Genomic DNA, 20627 nt, shown 5'->3' with positions numbered 1-20627 from the left:
TTATTGTTATGTCAGCGCATATAAATGGAACAAATGATGATGTTTTTTCTGTCTGCCAAAAACTGACCCCTCCATAGAGGGCTCACTACTATACGCAGTCATCATAATATTTGTAGGCATTTTCATTCAACCTCGTGTTGTCCCCTCATATTTGGCTGTCCCAGTGTTGCCCACATATATGTTAAAAAGTCGAGTGTGCAACAAGAATTTTCAATTTGCCTGCTTTTAATGAGCCCAGTGACTTGTCAATCTTGCTTTACAAAAGGGCAAGCCGCCAGTCTTCTGCATTCGGTGACTGATCACCTTCTGTATTGTCAAGGACCAGCAGGATAATGCTGACCTGAAGCCATCATGCCATATTTCACATAACCCCAGGTGTGGGTGCATCCCACCAGCTTTGCACCTGTGAAGTCAAGCCCCATCTGTAAATGTTGTGAAAGGACTGGATTGAATTCACTGAGCTGTTCTCCATGGTAAATTAGCCAGCATTTGCACATGAATTCTGGAAACTTTTGGGGCGAGAAAATAGTAGGCTTCTGCTTTCAATGATTATTAACTTCAATATTCTCTGCAAAGAAAAGCATTCTTTTCAAAGAAAGAAAAAGAAATGGAAGACTGATTAACACCGTGGAATCTATTGTTGTTTGGGAACTGGCAGATGGGCACTCCGTTTTGGAAATTGGCATTTGGTTATCCTTTACTGACATAAGTTGGTGATAATTGGAATGGGTTAAATGGGGCCTTCTGGCAGTTATGGTCCTCGTATTTATGTTATGACGTGTCATGTCAAAATGCACAGAACGTTGGCGTGTCCAGCTCTGGTGGCCCTGCTATATGAAGGATATTATTAAGCTGGAGAGGGTTCAGAATTTACCAGGATGTTGCTGGGAATGGAGGGTTTGAGTTATAAGGAGAAGCTGGATAGGCTGGGACTCTTTTCACTGAAGTTGAGGAGTGACCTTAAAGAGGTTTATAAATTCATGACGGGTATGGATAATGTGAATGGCAGGTGTCTTTTCCCAAAGGTTGGAGATTTCAAGACGAGGGCATATTTTTAAGGTGACAGGCAAAAGACATGAAGGATATTTTTTTTTTACAGAGTGTGATTTTTGTGTGGAATGTACCTCCACTCGTGTAAAAGGCATTTAGATAAGTACATGAATAAGAAATTTTGGAGGGATGTGGGCCAAGTGCAGGCAGGTGGGACAAGTTTAGTTTGGGATTATGGTCAGCTTGGACTGTTTTGACTGAAAGATCTGTTTCTGTGCTGGATGACTGTGACTTTGTGTCTCTTATCCAGGCTGCAGTGCGGAGCACATCCAATCTCATACACCTGTGAACTAATGCATATTAATGTATTCATTTCTTTAGAGGCTACAGGCAAACATGTTATAAATGGTTGAAATAATCATTTCTTTTTCTGAGAATTTTGTAAGCTTATCTGTTGTAGCAGGAGTCTTGATATGCTTCAAATGTTATAATTAACGGATCAGGATAGTTCCTCTCTGAAGGCATTTTACACAATAAAACATGAAAAAGAAATGAACCTTTTTCCTTACAAAAATTACTTTATTCTGATCTTGCCAGTTAGTTAATGTGTATGGTGGTTAAATGCAAATATATTTGGGACCATGGTGCAGAGATTTGTACTTTGGAATTAATATTGAGTGACCCTCTAGAGGTACACTTTTGCACCAGCACTATTCTTCGCCTGTTCCTTTCCCCTACACTGCTTTTTGCAGATAGGTAGATAGGCAGTATACAGACAACATTTTGATGCATGAATAAAACTACGTACATCAAGTCAAAAGGCAATACTATAGAAAAATATGTGTGCATCCACTTTGTGCATACAAAGAATAGAACTGGATGCTGTCAATGCTGAGAAGTTACTATCTCTGAACTTCAAAGATACATCTAATGGAACAGAAAACAAGCGTTGGAGAAGGGGCTGCACTGGGGTAAAAGCCACTATAATCCACACTCCATAATCTCTATAATCCACAAATGGTTGAAATAATCGTTTCTTTTTCTGAGAATTTTGTAAGCTTATCTGTTGTAGCGGAAGTCTTGATATGCTTCAAATGTTATTGAAATACCTAGAGTAGGTATTTCCTAATCAACCTGTTCAGCAGTGTAGAGATGTTACTACACACCTCCTGGAGCATGTGATTCTGGAACTCAGGCCTCATCCCTCAGAGCTGGGGACACTACCAATGCACCACAAAGAGCCTTAGCACACCCAGAGTATTACATATTGATGTCTGGACTCTGACAGTGACTATGTCCTCACCTTCTTCTCACCACCTCTGCAACAAGAAGCTGGGTGAAAAGGCCCATGAGTGACTTTCTCTACTCATCAGTAATTATAGGTCAGTTCATGGTCACTTAAGGGCATCAAGCTGCCACCTCCCCGATTTCCATTGGGTGGGAACGTTGATTAATTTCCTGATTGAGAGGCAGGTAAGGGAAACTTATGCGACCAAGCTCCTTTGCTGCCCTCTAACGCCCCAAATCCCTCCCCCCATGACAAGAAGATAAAAATCATATATCTTCTCATTGCTGAATCCCCAAAGGAGTAGGTCAGAACTGGCGGTTTTAAAACCCAGAAAGATAAAATCTCACTTCATGGTTGTACTTGCATGGGTTTAGAAGGTTAAGGAGTGATTTGGTGAAAGATTTTGAGGATATTAAGGAGATCAGATGAGATAGCTTGAAACAAATTACTTCTATAACTCAGGAGGAATTCATAAATATTACATTCAGATCCAAAATGAAGTTGAGAAACACTTGTACACACAAAGAATGGTAAACATTTAGAATTCTTGTCAGCAAGTGGAAATATATTCTCTATAAATTGTTCGTTTTAAACCCAAGAAAGATTTTTGTAAATTTAGGAATTTAGAGGGAACATCAATAAAGAGAATAGATGTACAGAATAGCCATAATCCCATTGGATGATAGAATGGGTTTGAGGGGTTGAATAGCCTCCTGATCACATACTGATAGATCAGACAAAAATGAGACAGAGCAAAGAGGTGGGGAGAGGACTTAACTGCTTGAATTCTGACATTGATTAATATTTATCAAAACCTTAACAATTCGTGTCTCCTAGAATGACTGATAAAAAGAAATAGAAATATATTTTTTCATTAATACTCATGCTAGAAACTTACACATAGTTGGTGGATGGGTGATTACCTTACCTGGGCTATGAGACGTATGAAAATAAATTTCAGGGTCAAACTTGGAATAGTAAGGCACTTTCTGTTGCACTGGGGTCAGTACGATCCTGTTAATTTTAATTCCATCTGCAGCATCGATGAGCCATGGAATTAAGAGAGGATTGAACATTCCATTAGCAGTACTTTAGAGGCCAGATTGCAGGTTATACCCATGTTCTCACTCTCTTCAAAGCTATGGGACAACACGACTAGGGATTGGCTCAAAATGTAAGCAACAGTGCTGAGGAAATGAAATCTAGTCTTATTTCATTAAATCTCAAAAATGCCGATTCTATCTATTTACCTTATTTGCAGGATCCCTTGAATAAGGGTGAACAATTGAAATGTGTTGCAGAAAGCGTTAGACTCAAAAATAATTTGCAGTAAAAAAAATCAAGTGAAGAGGTTATATAGCCAAGATAATGTATTCCATTTTGTGTGGGCTTTTTCTTGGCAATCATTCTGCGGTGCAGCATTGATACCACGATGGAGATTTCACCCTATTACGGAGAGATATAATGGTCTCGCCTCAGCAGTTTCTTATCTGTTGGCATTGGGGCTAAAGTAGATGTTTGATCACAATTTGTGGCCTGAGGTCAGCTGAATTTCTTTGGATGAATGCTTTCAACCTCGTTTTTTTCGAAGTTGCAAATACTGCTGTAAGCAATTCTGTTGCTTGCACATGAAGTGAACAGTACATGCGCCCGTCTTGACTTTAATCCGGAGGCATGCACCAAGGTAGCCGATCTCTTATCAGGGGGTCAGCTCATTAACAGAGCTCTTGGCTCTGAGTCAAAAGATTGTGGGGTCAATTTGACACCTAAGACTTGAGCACAAAATCTTGGCTGAATACCAGCACAATACTGAGGGAACCCTGTATTGTGAGCAATACTGTATTTTGGAAGAGATGTTAAACAGAGACTCTGATGTCTTAGATAATAAAATGTGAGGCTGGATGAACACAGCAGGCCAAGCAGCATCTCAGGAGCACAAAAGCTGACGTTTCGGGCCTAGACCCTTCATCAGAAAGGGGGATGGGGAGAGGGAACTGGAATAAATAGGGAGAGAGGGGGAGGCGGACCGAAGATGGAGAGTAAAGAAGATAGGTGGAGAGAGTGTAGGGAGGGAGGTAGGGAGGGGATAGGTCAGTCCAGGGAAGACGGACAGGTCAAGGAGGTGGGATGAGGTTAGTAGGTAGATGGGGGTGCGGCTTGGGGTGGGAGGAAGGGATGGGTGAGAGGAAGAACCGGATAGGGAGGCAGAGACAGGTTGGACTGGTTTTGGGATGCAGTGGGTGGGGGGAGGAAGAGCTGGGCTGGTTGTGTGGTGCAGTGGGGGGAGGGGACGAACTGGGCTGGTTTAGGGATGCAATAGGAGAAGGGGAGATTTTGAAACTGGTGAAGTCCACATTGATACCATATGGCTGCAGGGTTCCCAGGCGGAATATGAGTTGCTGTTCCTGCAACCTTCGGGTGGCATCATTGTGGCGGAATGAGTTCCTTTCCTCCCACCCAAAGCCGCACCCCCATCTACCTACTAACCTCATCCCACCTCCTTGACCTGTCCGTCTTCCCTGGACTGACCTATCCCCTCCCTACCTCCCCACCTACACCCTCTCCACCTATCTTCTTTACTCTCCATCTTCGGTCCGCCTCCCCCTCTCTCCCTATTTATTCCAGTTCCCTCTCCCCATCCCCCTCTCTGATGAAGGGTCTAGGCCCGAAACGTCAGCTTTTGTGCTCCTGAGATGCTGCTTGGCCTGCTGTGTTCATCCAGCCTCACATTTTATTATCTTGGAATTCTCCAGCATCTGCAGTTCCCATTATCTCTGACTCTGATGTCTTAACAGCTTTGTTGATTAAAGAATGAAAATGCAGAAATTATCTTTTTTTTAAAAATATATCTTTTCGTTTGATAATAACAACTCAGAATATTTAAACAATAAATTCAGGAGCTTGCCGAAATGTTTGTAGTCTATGCTAGTGGAATATTCCATGTTAGTGCTTTGGCAGGTTAATCTTCAAAGTGTTCCCTTGGTATCAGTAACAGCTTCTTGAGCTTTAAAAATGTAGCAAATTTCGTATGACCACAGGAGACATTCTCTCTTAGATAAAGGGTTGTTTTGATCTTTGTTTAATGATGTTTTAGTTAAAAATGGAGTGGCAGTTATCAAGGTCAGAGAGACTTTGAGAATTTCTTTAACAAAGGTTCAGCACTTGATGAGAATTTCCTTGATCAAGTGCTCCCCACCACCAACTCTGCATAATCTCAGCTCAATACAGTGTTGAAAATGTGATCCATCAGTTGAAATCAAGCCAGGTTGCTGGTACAGCAGAATTCTCTGCAAAGGTACTAAAATATGCTGGCCTTGCCCTCATTTCCCTCATCTGGAAGGAGGAGAGTATGCCAGGTTATCTTCAAGATGCTGTAATTGTGACCATTTCTGGTAACAACAGATTATAGTCCCTGCTGTCCTGCACAGGGCAGCTCATTGCATAAAATCACCCTTAATCACTTCCTTTCAATAGCTCCTATCAGGGTAACAATACAGGTTCCATCCTTCAAGAGGCACAGGGGACATGAACTTCACAGCAAGACAAGTTCAGGAAAAGTGCTGAGAGGAGGAGCAACCTTTATACATAGCTTTCTTCGACCTCACGTAAGCCTTTGTCTCTGCCAACCAGGACGGAGAATGGATTCCTCAAATACATCTCTGCCCGCTGTCTGATACATGATGGCACATCAATGGTGATCCCTAATAATGGATCCATCACAGATTGAATACGTGTGCAAAATGGACTCAAGCAATTCTTGTAACAACACGTCGTCTTCTTCCTTGCCACACTGATATCACTGAAGCTTCCTGTGTTGGTGTGGCAATAGTCTACAGACAAGCAAGAGACATCTCTTGCTCAGAAACAAGACCATCCTAAGATCTGTTGCCAAACTGCATTATGAAAATGACAGTTGTGTTATGCACATTCAGTGCACATTCTAAGCACTAAACAAGAATTGAGGTACTCAGGGAGGCACATGAGAGATCGAGCCTTATGCTAAACATCCAGAAGACAAAAGTCCTCTCCCAGACAGCTCCTTATTTACAGCACAGCTCCCCAAGTAAGAGAGGACATTTTGATCCTGTATTGCCTGGCCTGCAAAGTTAAATCATTGCCATTTTTCCTTTTTGAATATATAACCAAAGTTATGTTGAAAAATTATGAGAGCGGGACTAACTAGCAGCACTTCCAGAAAGCCAGTATAGGTGCGCTGGACTGATTGACTTCTTTCTGTGTGACCTGGCTTGTGACAGAGTGAGGCAGAAAATGAACTTACTACCAGTCATCACTTAATGAGTCAAGTTCCTAGAAGACTGAGACAAACTGAGCCATAGATTTCTTCATTAAAACGTGGTCAATATTTGGGACGATGAGCCAAGTATTTTGTGGCGATGAGTAACTTTTACCAATCTAAGACTAACTAGGAAATCACAAATAAAAGTATGGCAAACATGGCTTGAGGCTACTTATTAACATAATGTATTATTTATCTTAGAAGTGATATTTCACTACAGAGAAACATCATGCAAAAATATTTCCAAAAGTCATTTTTAAGTTATGTGTCATTGTATTGTAAACAATCTTCCTAACTTTGAAAACTAAGGTCTGCAAAGAGCACAATGTATAAGTCCTTTTGGCCTGAGGATATTTGTGGAATGCCATATAATTTAACCTGTTTTGCAGCCTGGAGTCAGCAGAAGAAGTGAGAACAGTCACCTCAGTTGACAGTATAGAAACATTGACACATGTGGTATTAGCTTCAAAGGCGATTCAGGGCCTCATGTCACAATGTCATGCAATTTTCATTGACAGGAATTTCCCCTCGTTGTCATCAGGAGGACTGAATGTTACTGTGGTTTTGCCACAACTAACTTCACACTTCACGACATTGCGAATGACCAACTTTGTGGAAAACTGTCAAGTGACACTGCAACCGAGTTCTTGGGAGATGAGAATTACTGTGTTATCTATCAGACTCCTGTCCTAGGTAAAACTGAACATCCTGTGATGTGTTCATTTGAAATTAAAATACAATATAATTTTGTACTAGTCAGATCCACGTATTCAGCTGACAGTATGTAACCACATTATAAAGATATTTGAATTTATCAGTGGAATCCTTTTTAAAATTTTTTTGTCATTTCTTGTTTATACATTGATTAGAAATTCACATGTTAATAGAGAGTGGAACAACACCCAATATGAGTACAAAGTGTTTGTTATTGACAACTTGGGTATAAAACTGCTTTCAGTTACTGATTCATGGGCCATCAATTATGTCCCTTAGATTCAACTTCAAGAGTAGTTTCAATGTAGTTTCATGCTCTGATATCCCTGAGGCCTTCTGACCCATCTGACGAAGATTAAACATTTGTTGCCAAATTAGGAAGTGATGTTTGATAGGCAAACAGTTTCAATCTAAAACCTAACACATCCGCAGGCAGAAGCTGGAGCAGTTTTGCACTTAATAGTTAAGTGACAGCTGAATGTTCAATCCCAAATCCCAACCATCCCGGTGTTAATGCATTATACATGAGTCTACCTATCAACTAGCTATTAAGGTAAACCGGAGGGATAAAAAAAGGCTTAGAAAAGGAGAACAGGGCTCAATTAATGTGCTGCACATACTTTAAAGAACATTAAAACCACAACACGCCCATGTTGGGTATGTTTTTGGTGGATGGCTAACCAATCCCTATCCCATATACACATAAGCTCACCTCCATAATGCAGGGGGTGGGCAGGAACCAAAACTGACAGCTGATCCACCCACCGTATATAAGCACGTCACCGAAACCAACGGCTTATCCACCGTACATAAATACGTCACCAAAGGTCAATTAAGCTTGTTAGAAGTTTTGTTTGTCCTGATAACACACTGACTGCCTCATGGTACAGTCGATATGGATGAATGGGTGCAAATGGAATTCACATTTATTAAAAGGAGTTCATAGAACTCAGGAAGGTCTTCAGGATGTGCCCTTTGTGCATTGGGGCAAGCCCTCACCTGAAGATAACACCAATCTTTCCCATTTCCTGATCTGTAGAATCTATTCCCTGAATGCCGCCTCCCCATTGCTTCCCATCTCACAGCTTTCCGTGCCCTCCCTGAGCCAATTATCTCGACTTTCCTTTGGCCGACTTTCATTGGGCCTTCTCAAGGTTTTGCCTGCAGTATCAGTAACAGCCACTACTGAGCTGTTGGCATCGCAGACTGGATCACAACTTGCAAGGGCAGAGCATCCTCCCCCACCACCCCCCCCAGCCCAGTGAGGGGTAATTATATTTCAATTGGGCAATTTAACCAGCCTCCCAATGGGTTATGGCTGTGGGGGTGTCTTCCAATGGATGAGCCAATTTATTCATCACGCACTGCTGTGATTTTTCAGCTCTATGTATTGATTTTGGGCAGATTATGGCAAGGGAACTTCAATTAGCATCAATCTTCATGGACTAAGAGACTGAGGTAAGGAATCAGTATTCCTTGTGGTTTAGTGACCCTTGTTGGAAAGGGCTTACATGTGAGGATGAGGTTAGAGTTTAGTGTAATTTGCATTGTCCTGGACCATTTAATAAGCATGGCCCCTAAATTAGATATAGATTTTCTGTGAGTGCTTAATGTCCCAAGTTTCCTCTGGAAAGATGTGCAAATTGAGAGTGAGGGTGAGTGGAATTACTGTGAAAGCTTTGGCTCACATTTTTTCCTGGTTTAGGTAGAATTTGTGATATTTGCAATTATTACAAACTGCATTCTGCGCAGTGTCATAATTATTACACTTTCTTGGGGGTTTCCCGCTGGCAGCGCTGATGCGAAAACATCATACCTAGATGAAGTCAATCTTAATACACATTAGTTATGGCCCACACACCAGAAATACATGAAGTCCAGTTTGAAGAGGATTGCATAAAAGACAACACATTGACCTCTCAAGCAGGACAACCTGCAAATCCAACATTAATCAACATTTGTCCCTGTTGGGCTGATTCAAATTGCTTTGGATGTTCATTCTGCATACACATTTTCAGATCTGTGTTTCTTTATTTTCTGAGCAATGTGCGTGTGCAGAGGAATAGAGTGCCAAAAAAAAGCCAACTTTTGGAAAGTAATCACACCTTTTTTTTGTGAAAGGCTCATTTTAAACCAGTCTTTTGCAGTGTTCAATCTTCGGCTGAAGGTAGTGTATATTCAGTTATGCCCTGGCCAATTATACTGCTGTTGTTGTGTGGCCACAATGGTTTTAAACGTGATAAGAAGCAGTTTTGGTGCAACTGTGGCTGCTATGCATGACGAGCCCCCACTGTGGTAATGAGTGAATGCATAGTGACTGATGCCATTGACAGATGGGAGCAATGATGGAAAGAAAGCAGCAAAGAAAGCAAAAGGGGACTAAGACTTTCTGTCAAAATCGACAAGCTGATAAAATAACAAAAATGAATGGGTTGTATGTAATGTTGCAGGAAACTGAGGAGTGATTGTTTGATTGAAGGACATGATCTGACAATCTCATTTAGTCAATGTCCTGCCTATCTTCAATTCTCAGTGTAATACAGGAAACTTTTTCATGAGTTCAGCTATATTACACATTATTCTCTGTGAATCACATATCAGAAAGATTTACAGGTTAATAATCAACCTGATTGACCATGTTGTTACAAATATTCTGCAATGACCATCAAGCCCTGGAGCAGTATTCGAACCCGGAGCTTCTGGCTCAGACGCTTTTATTCAAACTAACTCCTCAGTATAATTAACAAAAATAGAAATGCTTTTTAAAGTGTGAAAAAAATGCAGAAATTAAGTCAGGATAGGGAGGAAACATTTTCTTTTTAAAATTGCTGTTTTGTAAATCTCACGTGTGATTTGATTAATGTTTTCTTTTCTCTTGATAGAATATCTAAAGAGAAACATTACAAGAATGAGCAGCCGCTTTATTTTTGACTCTGGGCCCAAAATCCCAAAGTGGCAATTACTTGGGCTGGAAATCTGAATTCCAAACCAGGTTCAGAGTGTGAAAGAGAAACAAAAAACAACCAAAGGAAAGTTCACAAGAGAAACCCTCAGTAGACTGGAACATAAATAAGTTATCCATGATCAATCCGTGACGATCGCACGCCACCGTGGAGTAACATCAAAGACTGCCAGAGGGACTAAAAATAAACAGCTTTCACCAAAAGAGAAAACAAAAGAATAATTTCCTTTAGCATATGATCTGCAGCATATGCAACTGCACAATTTGATCCTATGGGATTGTGTGGGTTTAGAAATAAATAGGACAAACTATGCCATTGTCCAAGTGCAGAATAATTTACTTTCTAGCTTATCCTTGTGTAAAGCAATCAGATTGCTCTCAAATTAACTGACAAGTTTTTTGTTTCTCAAATTACATCTAACAGTCCAATCAGTTTCGCTGTAGTCCTTTCTGCAATAAAACTGCATCAGGAAAATAAGTCAGGAAATCATTTCATAGATTTCCTCTTCTTTTCTAGACACCAGATGTACAGATAGGAAGTTCCTGCCTACAAAAACAAAGGTAATGGTGGCTCTCTCCAGCTTCCCAGGTGCTGGAAATACATGGGCACGGCATTTGATAGAACACGCCACTGGGTTCTACACTGGAAGTTATTATTTTGATGGAACTCTTTATAACAAAGGTATGTGTTAGATCTACTCCAGAGGTCCAGTTGTTGAACATTAGCACTGGAGTCAATCTTTACACATTTTTATATTTATTTACAGATTACAAGCATGCATCTCCTAACTCAAAAACAAAACAGTAAATGCCTGGTTCGCGATGACCTCCTGCATTAATAAAACATAATTAATGTATAAGTAAGAGATGACAAGATGTAGCGCTGTTTGAACACAGCAGGCCAAGCAGCATCAGAGGAGCAGGAAGGCTGACGTTTCGGGTCTGGACCTTTCTTCAGAAATGGGGGAGGGGAAGGGGATTCTGAAATAAATTGAGAGGGGGGAGGTGGATGGAAGATGTATAAAGGAGCAGATAGGTGGAGAGGAGACAGACATGTCAAAGAGGCAGGGATGGAGCCAGTAAAGGTGACTGTAGGTGGGGAGGTAGGGTGGGGGTAGGTCAGTCCAGTGAAGATGGACAGGTCAAGGAGGTGGGATGAGGCTGGTAGGTAAGAGGTGGGGGTGGAACTTGAGGTGGGAGGAGTGGATAGGTGGGCAGAAGGATGGAAAGGTGAGGGAGGCAGAGACAAGCTGGGCTGGTTTTGGGATGCAGTCAGGGGAGGGGGAGATTTTGAAGCTTGTGAAGTCCACATTGATGCCATTGGGCTGCAGGGTTCCCAAGCGAAATACAAGGTGCTGTTCCTGCAACCTTTGGGTGGCATCATTGTGGCTCTGGAGGAGGCCCAGGATGGACATGTCGTCCAAGGAATGGGATGGGAAGTTGAAATGGTTTGCGACTGGGAGGTGCAGTCGTTTGGCACGAACCGAGTGTAGGTGTTCCACAAAGCAGTCCCCTTGGTTTCCCCAATGTAGAGGAGGCCACAACCGGAATAGCGGATACAGTATACCACATTAGCAGATGTGCAGGTCAACATCGGTTTGATGTGGAAAGTCGTCTTGAGGCTTGAGAGGTGGGTGAGGGGCAGGTGTAGCACTTCCTGTGGTTGCAGGGCAAAGTGCCGGGTGTGGTGGGGCTAGAAGGGAGTGTGGAGTGGACAAGGGAGTCACAGAGAGAGTGATCCCTCCGGAAGGCAGATAAGGGTGGGGAGGGAAAAATGTCTTTGGTGCTGTGGTCAGATGGCAGATGGAGGATGATGCGTTGAATCCAGAGATTGGTGGGGTAGCCTTTGTATAAGTAACATTCTTTCCCTTACTTCTATTCAACAACTACCTGTATGAACCTTATGGTAAAGTCATTGCTTTAGAGAACTAGCTGCTTTATTATCCAAAGCTTCAAGGGGAAAATAACAATTTTATCCATTATATTGATTGTTCATGAGTTTCATTATGACAATTGCTTACATTTATTAAAAATCAGTTTTTATATGGCTTGGCATAGTTTTGCAGAAGTAGTCAGAGCTATTGCTTGATTAACAGTTTGGAGAAAGCTAAAAACAAAGTCAGATTTCTAATAGTATAATTTATGTAAACTTCAGCTACAAATTGATAAGAAGTTTGTTCCTCAAATGTAAAGCCAAAGGAATTAGCCATGCAAAGGTACATTTTTTTATTGTGAGATATAACAGTTTAATAAAAGATTGATTTTACTGTATTCTGAAAAAACTTTCCTTCAACCTATATCTAGATGACTACAAGCAAATGGATTTAAATGTCCTCATAGTATCTCCTCTGAATGGATTGTATCAATGTGTATTTATGAAAAGAAAATTGTGTTTCATAGATCGAGTAATTTTGAGATTATATCTGGCAGTGTAGATAAGGGAGAACCAGTAGATGGAATATGAATGGATTTTCAAAAACAAAAATAGTAGGGTACCATCCAAGAGGTTATTGCACAAAATTAAGCCTCATTCGACTGAGGATAATATATTGGCATATTTGAGAATTGGTTAATAGATAAGTCATTTTCACATTTGCAACTTGTAAATAGTGAGGTGCTGCTGCAGTCAGTGCTTAAACCTCAACTTTTTGTAGGCAATAGCAGTAACACAGGTAGTTGGGCCTGTAAGGTGTGAGGAAAATGCAGACAGGCTGCAAAAGGATATAAACAGGTTGTGTGAGGCAGAACAATGCAGATGGAATATAATATGAAGTTTCCACTTTGGTAGATAAAATACGAGAGGGAATAAATTTTATATATGCTAAGAGACTGGGATATGTTGATGTTCAGAGAGACCTGGGTGTCCTTGCACATGAATCACAGAAAGGTAACATTCAGGTACAGCAAGCAAATAGGAAAGCAAGTGGTCTGTTATTTTATATTATACAGGGATTGAGCACGCAAATACATCAGTATTACTGCAAATATATCAGGCCTTGGTGAGACCACACCTGAGTTACACTGTACAATTTTGATCTCCTTACACAGTAAAGGGATATATTTTCCTGAAAGCGACAACAGCAAAAGTTTGCCAAACAGATTTCTGGAAGAGGGGCTTATACTATGAGGAGAGACTGAGCAGACTATGTTTACACCCTGAAGCTTCAATGAATGAGCAGTGATTTAACTGAACCATATAAAATGATTAAAGGGTCTTACAAGGATAGATGCTGCGAAGATAGTATCCCCTATTTGACTGTCAAAAGCTGGGGAGGTTGGACAAGGTCATTCTGGTGACAGTCATAGAATAAGAGGACAGACATTTAGAACCAAGGTGAGAACTTTCTTCTCTTATATGATTATAGAACTTGGAGATTCTCTATCCCCAAGGCTGTGAATGTACTCATTTAAGGCAAAGATTGGTCATCTTTAGACACCAGAAAATCAAAGGATATGGAATAATGTGGGAAGATTGCATTGAAAAGAAAGAAGAGCCATAATTTTATTGATTGGTGGAATGAGCTTGAATAACTTACTCTTATTCGTATTTCTTACTTTCTTTGAATAGCACTTTGAGAAAATCAATGCCCCTGGATAGCTGAAGCCTCTACACTCAAGATGTGAATCCTCTATTGTTATAACATTTGACTAGGCAAAAAATTCCCAAACATATCAATTGAAGAAGACATATGTAGCATCTTATTTGCTTTAACATTCGCAGAGGATTAAAAAAAACTAAGAAGTTTGTGATTTTGAATTGAATCAGAATTGGATACCAATGAAATAATGTGAACATATCTAGCCATTTTTTATGTTTTATTAAACTAAGTAAGCACTGTATTTTAGAGTCAGAGATTCTACTAGTAATTTTAGCTATCTTTGGTACAACTATTTGTGTAGCCTACAGATTTTTTTTTAAATTTATGTAATCTAGATTCAGTTAACATTTGTATTACGAAATGATACAATACACAGCATCAAACAGATATACATTTAGAATTGATTGTACGTAGCATTCCTAATAGTTTCACGACAGCATCGGGGTCATTTGCAAAGGTACGTCTAACTCTCATGTATAAGAAACAATTACGCCATGATTAGGCCTGACTACAAAGGAATTAAAATCCATTTGAATAAGCCATGCATAATTCTAGATGTTGTAATATGTAACATTGCTGCTCATTCCTCAGTTGGCTTCGCTAATTTTTTAAAATTATTCTGTTAGGTTTCAAAGGGGAAAAGGACTACTGGAAAAGTGGCCGGACTATATGTATAAAAACTCACGAAAGTGGGAAAAGAGAAATTGAAACTTTTGATGCCGCCATCTTGTTGATCAGAAACCCTTACAAGGCATTGATGGCGGAGTTTAATAGAAAGCGCGCTGGTCATCTGGGATATGCATCGGAGCGCCACTGGAAGAGCAAAGGTAAAATGGAATGATGAAAGAACATGAAAAATGATATAGTTAACCATTCCAGACCCAGTGTCAGTGATTATTCAGTCCTTTTGATACTTTGTATAGTGACTGTGTTCACAAGTGCACAGTTGTGCCTGCAGTGGTTCACTGCCACTTCCTGTTAGTTGGCAAGTGCTCAAGTATCACGTGAAAACAAGAAATTTCTGAAATGAGTGAACAAAGTTCTGAAGGGTTGTGAGTTCCAATAATGCTTGCAACATCATGCATTTCTATAGTATCTTTAATGGAGAAAGAGTTTTTGTGAGCTTCACAGAGGGAGAGGGGAGTATACACAGTGAAGGAATTGTCAGAAGTGACTGTAAACTCAGTCAGATAAATTAATTCCCAGGCTCACTATCCCTGAAGAAATAGAGTTCAATTTGGAAATAGTGAGGTAATTGAAGAGACATAGTTGAAATGGCTGAAGATGTTCTTTCTGACTGTGGAAGAAGGGAGTGGGAGATACATAAATGGCCAGGATCAGATGACCAGACAGAAAACCAGGAGACATAGACTTAAAAAGGTTTGCAGAATATTGCAAGAATATTACATTTGTTAATCAGATCCTGGAATAAGAAACTCTTAGCTGCAAGTGTCAGTTTTCTGAAAGGCAGATTGCAGAACAACTTCATGTTCTTTCAGAAAACTGACCAACAGAACTCCTCAGCTGAAACTATTCACTTACGCACAGAGAAGCAAAGGAAGATTACTGAGAAATCCCTGCCTCTTTTAGGGTGGATAGCCTGGCAACACTGGAACTGGCACATTCCCTGACTCCTCTGGGCAAGTGACCCTGACACTTGAGAGAGAGGTCAAGGTAGAGACTAAAACATTTTTCTGAAGAGTGCAGGCCCCCAGGAATGATGGGCCTTTGAGCCAAGTGGTGATGGTCTAATATCACTGGATGGTGATCCAGAGACCAATGTTAATGCCGTGAGGATAAGGTTTGAATCTCACCAAGTCAGCCACTAGAATGTGAATTCAATGAATGGCATCTGGAATAAAGTTATTTTTAGCACTGGTGATCATGAAATTATGGTTCATTAATATTCTTTAGGGAACAAAATCTGTTCTTACCTGGTCCATCTGTCATGAGACCACAGAACCACAAACATGTAGTTGCCTCTAAATTGCCCTTTGCAGTGGCATAGCAAGCCACTCAGTCAGGACAACAGGGGATGAACAAATTTTAAAAAAAAACAAGTTTCAGCAACCGTTAGGAGCCGAGGAAAAACACAGGTTGGAAAAGCCACAAAGCAACAATTGGCTTTGCTGACATTTAATTGAATGGATTGAACCCCAGCTTCATAGGAGTGCATGCGTAACATTTCGGGTAAGTTCGCTGAATGTTTCATGTCCTTAGCAATAGGGAGATGAGACCAATTGCAGCAACTTTAACACAACCCCGAATGAGGGTAACTGAGTCAACGGCTGCTGCATCTTGTAGCAAGTACTTTACCTGTCCTTCTGGTCCTGCAGCAAACCAAAGAACTGCAGATGCTGGCAATCTGAAACAAAACAGAAATTGCTAGAGAAACTCAGCAGTCTGGCAACATCTGTTAACTCTGCCCTCTACTGTAGATGCTGCCAAACCTGTTGAGTTTCCCCAGCAATTCCTGTTTTTGTGTCTGGCTGTGCACACAGCTGTTCGAATGGAGCAACTGACTTCACGCAAAGTATTACTGATGCTGCTACAATGTGGGTTAAGTAAACCAATAAGATTATATGCAAAACTAGTGAACAAATTCAAATTTTCTCTCTGCAGAATGGCCTGAGTTTGTGAACACTTATGCCTCCTGGTGGGCCTCCCATACTTTAGATTGGTTGAAGTATTGCAATCGAGTGTTGGTGGTTCACTATGAAGATTTGAAGAAAAACCTGTTGCCCCAGTTGAAGCGGATGGTGGAATTCCTGAATGTTACTGTGTCAGACGACAGGCTGTTGTGTGTTGAAACGCAAAAGGATGGAAACTTCAAGCGATCTGGCCTGAGGCAGAAGGATTTTGATCCATTCACCCTTGAAATGAAGAGTGTAATTAATAGTTACATTGAGATGGTGGATCAGGCTCTCAAAATGAAAAATCTTACAGGCCTACCAGAGGAATATCTGCCCAGATGATGTAGCTAAAGAGGTAAACTATGTGCCACCACTTCAAGCCTGCATTCTCCTAAGTTACTGCCAGGCTGATAACTATTACAAGAACAAAAGAGAGAATAAAGATTAGCGTGTTGTAACAAGAATAGATCAATAGCCTCACATGCTGTAGAGGACAGGGATCTTGGGTCATGGAGAAGTGTGTTTTATTTAATTGGATTGTGCAACACAAAATATTTTGACCTAAGCCCTGTTTTCATGTTTCTCTGGAATTTTTATAGCAGTTAGATGTCCTGTATCTCTTTCCATTCCAAGATATCTTCCCACACAGTAAGACCGAAATATGAAAGTATTCGTGGCCTATTTACAATAACATACAATTCAGTTTTTTTAAATAACATGGAAATATTTTCCAACAGCTCATCCAGACATCCCCATGAGGTGATTGTGAAAACATTGACCGTTTCATTATAAATGTAAGTTAAATTATAAATGAGAAAGGAGCTGTTGCCCTTTGTGATTAATGGTCTATTGTAGCAAAGATTCACTTGAAAAGGTTTAACTCTTTGTTTTACTGTGAAAATAGAAACAGAAGTCAATTAAATAAAAATCACTGAATGATGCCTTCAAGCCTAGAAATTGCTGTTTGCTATAAGAATGCATCTATGTGAAATTCTTCTGTCTGCTAATTAAATGAAAATATTAGCTCATTTACTTTCAATTAGTGGACAGAGGAATACCATAAAATTGTGTTTAAACATTTGGACATTAAAATCAAAGAGTAACTTTTAAGCTGTAGTATCTGAAAAATCTAGTTCTACTTCCTCATTTAGCACATTTTTCTTCTATCCTTTTCTTATTTGCTTTTGTAAATTGGATCAGCTCACTAATCTCCAGTGCAACTATTTGCCTTAAAATAAACCTGTAAAGGACCTTTCAAAACATGTGATTGAAACTGATTACAGCATTTCTGGTTCATGTATTTCCCTATTTAGTTTCAGGAAATAAGTTAAAATGTGATCATTCTGAAGACAAAAAAAAAGCTGTAAAAGGTGACCTCACACAGCATGTCTGAGTTTAGTGTTATTATCATAATGCATCAAATACTAGATAAAGCTCTCAAAAACAGAAATTCCTGGAGGAACTCAACAGTTCGTGGAAAGAGAATAGAATTAATGTTTCGAGTCCAGTGACCCTTCTTCAGAACTGTGTAGTAAAGAAGGGTCACTGGACTTGGAAACATTAACACTGCTTTCTTCCCACAGAAGGTGCCAGACCTGTTGAGTTTCTCCAACAACTTGTGTTTTTGTTTGTTTCAGATCTCTAGCATTTGCAGTTCTCTGTTTTACTTGAGCAGAGAAAACTTCATCCTTAAGTGACAAAATGACCATAATCCTAGTGATTTACTTTGATATGCCAAGAGTTAGTGGCCTAGGTACAGGTACTTTAGTTGAGTGGTTGGTGCAAATTTTAGGCAGCTGTACATTTTATTCATTAGTGCCAATCCACAGTTGGCTCAAGACTGCAGTTGCCAGATTGACGTCTGTACCTATATGTACAAAACCATTGAATGTGTTGCCAGTTCAGAAGTGAGATCTGCACACGTTCTGTTCACTCAACAGAGTCAAAATTAGAAAAGCACTGGCTGGATTTGTCTAATATCCTTCTTACTGGTCTCTCAGATTTTATCTCCCACACAATGCTGATACCAATACCAGAAAAGATCCCATTCACGCATTTACTCCTTTAACTTGCAATTCTCTCCCAGCTTTCCATTCTACAGTGTATTCACCTCAAAATTCTTGACTTCACATTGAAATGTTATTGCTCTTATCAAACCCTTTGTCTTTCCAACTGTTCCCTGACGGATCCACCTTACCATCAGTGGAAGATCCTTCAGTCATCTCAGCTCCACTCTGGAATGGCCACTCTTTAAAACTCACCAGCTCGCTACCTATCTCACCACCATCCCAAACTCCCTTAAAACCTATGGGCAACTTTCTAACTGAAATAACGATAGATAAACGTAAGTTGTTGTAGTTATTTCCATTTCAAATCCTTTGCTAACATTAAAAGAATTGGGGTGGCTGTAATCTTTAAAAATAATCAAATTACCATTTGAACCTTTATCTGAGTTGAAATAGGTCAGAGACTCAATAACTCAGTGAGTTAAGCTTTTCCAAAATTCTTCAAGCTACTGTAGGATAGCATCACATCGCACTGCTTGATCATTCTTGTCAGTTAATTGTTATGAGCTAGTTGAATAACTGCAAACAATTTCTTGTACTGGCATTGCCCAGACTCTTGATTAACTGTGGTTCAGTTTATGTGATGCAATTTACGATGTGGAAACTGGCCAAACTTATTTCAATATAATTCTCTACTTTGAATTCCAATTTGTGAGTCACTGTAATATTGTTGCTCAAATAATTTTATGGTTATAAATGTAAATAGCATTAGTCCCTGCGCTTGTTAATGCAATTAACCGAACAGCCACTACATGGGAGTTGCAAGGCAAGTTTATTATAGTGGAGACTTATAGCAAATCCTTCTGAGCAGATTATATCCTCCTGTTTTCTGAGGACAGGCAGCAGATGAGGTAGGTTTTCAACGTGAGGAAAACTGGCATGAGTTATAAGAATTTAATTTTTTTTCTGGGAAGTTAAAAAGCCAACCTTTGGAATCCTTCCTGATTCTGCATTTGTTTAAAATGAGTCATTATGACGGGAAAACACTAGTGACCCCCTCTCTGGAAACTTGAACAGCTCAATTGTTTTGTGAGAATTAATTTTGAGAATAATCTCCCTAAAATGTTGAATTATTTACTTCCTCTCAGGCTATCAGCCGCATCTTTGCCTCTTTTGACTTGAAGATATTACCAAGCTTAAAATTGACTAACTTCCAATCTTCTCTAGACTTGTAAGACTTTGAAGTGTAATATGAAAATGCAAGTTATTTTACCAACACAAAATTATTTAATTTAAAAAAAATTTCATGTAATTTGTTTCATGTAACACCAACATAAGCTTTTCATTTCCACAAATAACCATTTTCTGATCCCAATACCGGTTTAAAATAAATTAGTATTTTGTGTATATAGCAATCAGTGTGATGATAGTGAATTGGTAAAAGGTTTGGCAGCCCTTGCCTCAACTTAGACATCCATTCCTTCCACTTCCATTAATGATGAATTATAGCTGAAGTGTGAACCAACAAGATGTAGTGAAGTAACTCAGTGAGGTATTTCTAACAGATTGTCACAAACCAAAGCCCTTTTCACCCAGAAGGTAAAGGTCAATATGTACATCGGAATATTGTCACCTCCTTGTTCTCCTCCAAGTCATGCATGATATTGACTTAGCCACGTATTGATGTTCCTTCATTTTCAGGAATTCAAAATCTTAGAACTCCCTACTGAACTGCTCTCGGGGAGTACCTTCACGAGGTGAACTCTGGCAGTTCAAGAACAAAGGCCACCAAGTACCTTCTGAAGAGCAACTAGGGACAGGCGGTAAATTCAGGCTTTAACACTAATAGTCACATTCGCAAGGCTGAATTCTAAAAGGAAAGTATTCAGTGATCTATTTAGACAGCAAAGGTGATTGAGATCAGTTATGTTAACAGTGATTGGATATTGACAAAGTGGGTTTGAAATGAGGTGGTTGAAGATTTCAGCAGTAATGCAAAATATCAGGTAGCAATTAACAGGCCAAGAGAAAGTATATCAGGAGAGCAAAAAGAGTGGGGTGCCATTTCACTATGACCTGGTTTGTTCCAGGGCTGAAGTTGAATTTTATCCCCAAGGAGTCTGCATAAAATGCAATTT

The 20627-nt window shown here is 40.0% G+C and overlaps 1 protein-coding gene across 3 annotated transcripts in view; it reads left to right on the top strand.

The window, feature by feature from the left end:
• Positions 1–19695, top strand: part of wscd1a (WSC domain containing 1a) — a 132553-nt gene extending 112858 nt beyond the window's left edge. For all 3 annotated transcript variants that reach the window (XM_048557620.2, XM_059655415.1, XM_059655414.1), the window contains 4 exons: positions 7094–7268; positions 10769–10933; positions 14477–14677; positions 16473–19695. In XM_048557620.2, coding sequence (XP_048413577.2) covers positions 7094–7268; positions 10769–10933; positions 14477–14677; positions 16473–16825 — 894 coding nt within the window. In that variant the 3' untranslated portion in view covers positions 16826–19695. The remainder of the gene's footprint in view (positions 1–7093; positions 7269–10768; positions 10934–14476; positions 14678–16472) is intronic.
• Positions 19696–20627: the final 932 nt, after the last annotated feature.

This window comes from Stegostoma tigrinum, chromosome 27 (assembly GCF_030684315.1).
Source record: "Stegostoma tigrinum isolate sSteTig4 chromosome 27, sSteTig4.hap1, whole genome shotgun sequence".
Lineage (NCBI taxonomy): Eukaryota > Metazoa > Chordata > Chondrichthyes > Orectolobiformes > Stegostomatidae > Stegostoma > Stegostoma tigrinum.
This window is presented reverse-complemented; position numbering and strand designations above follow the sequence as displayed.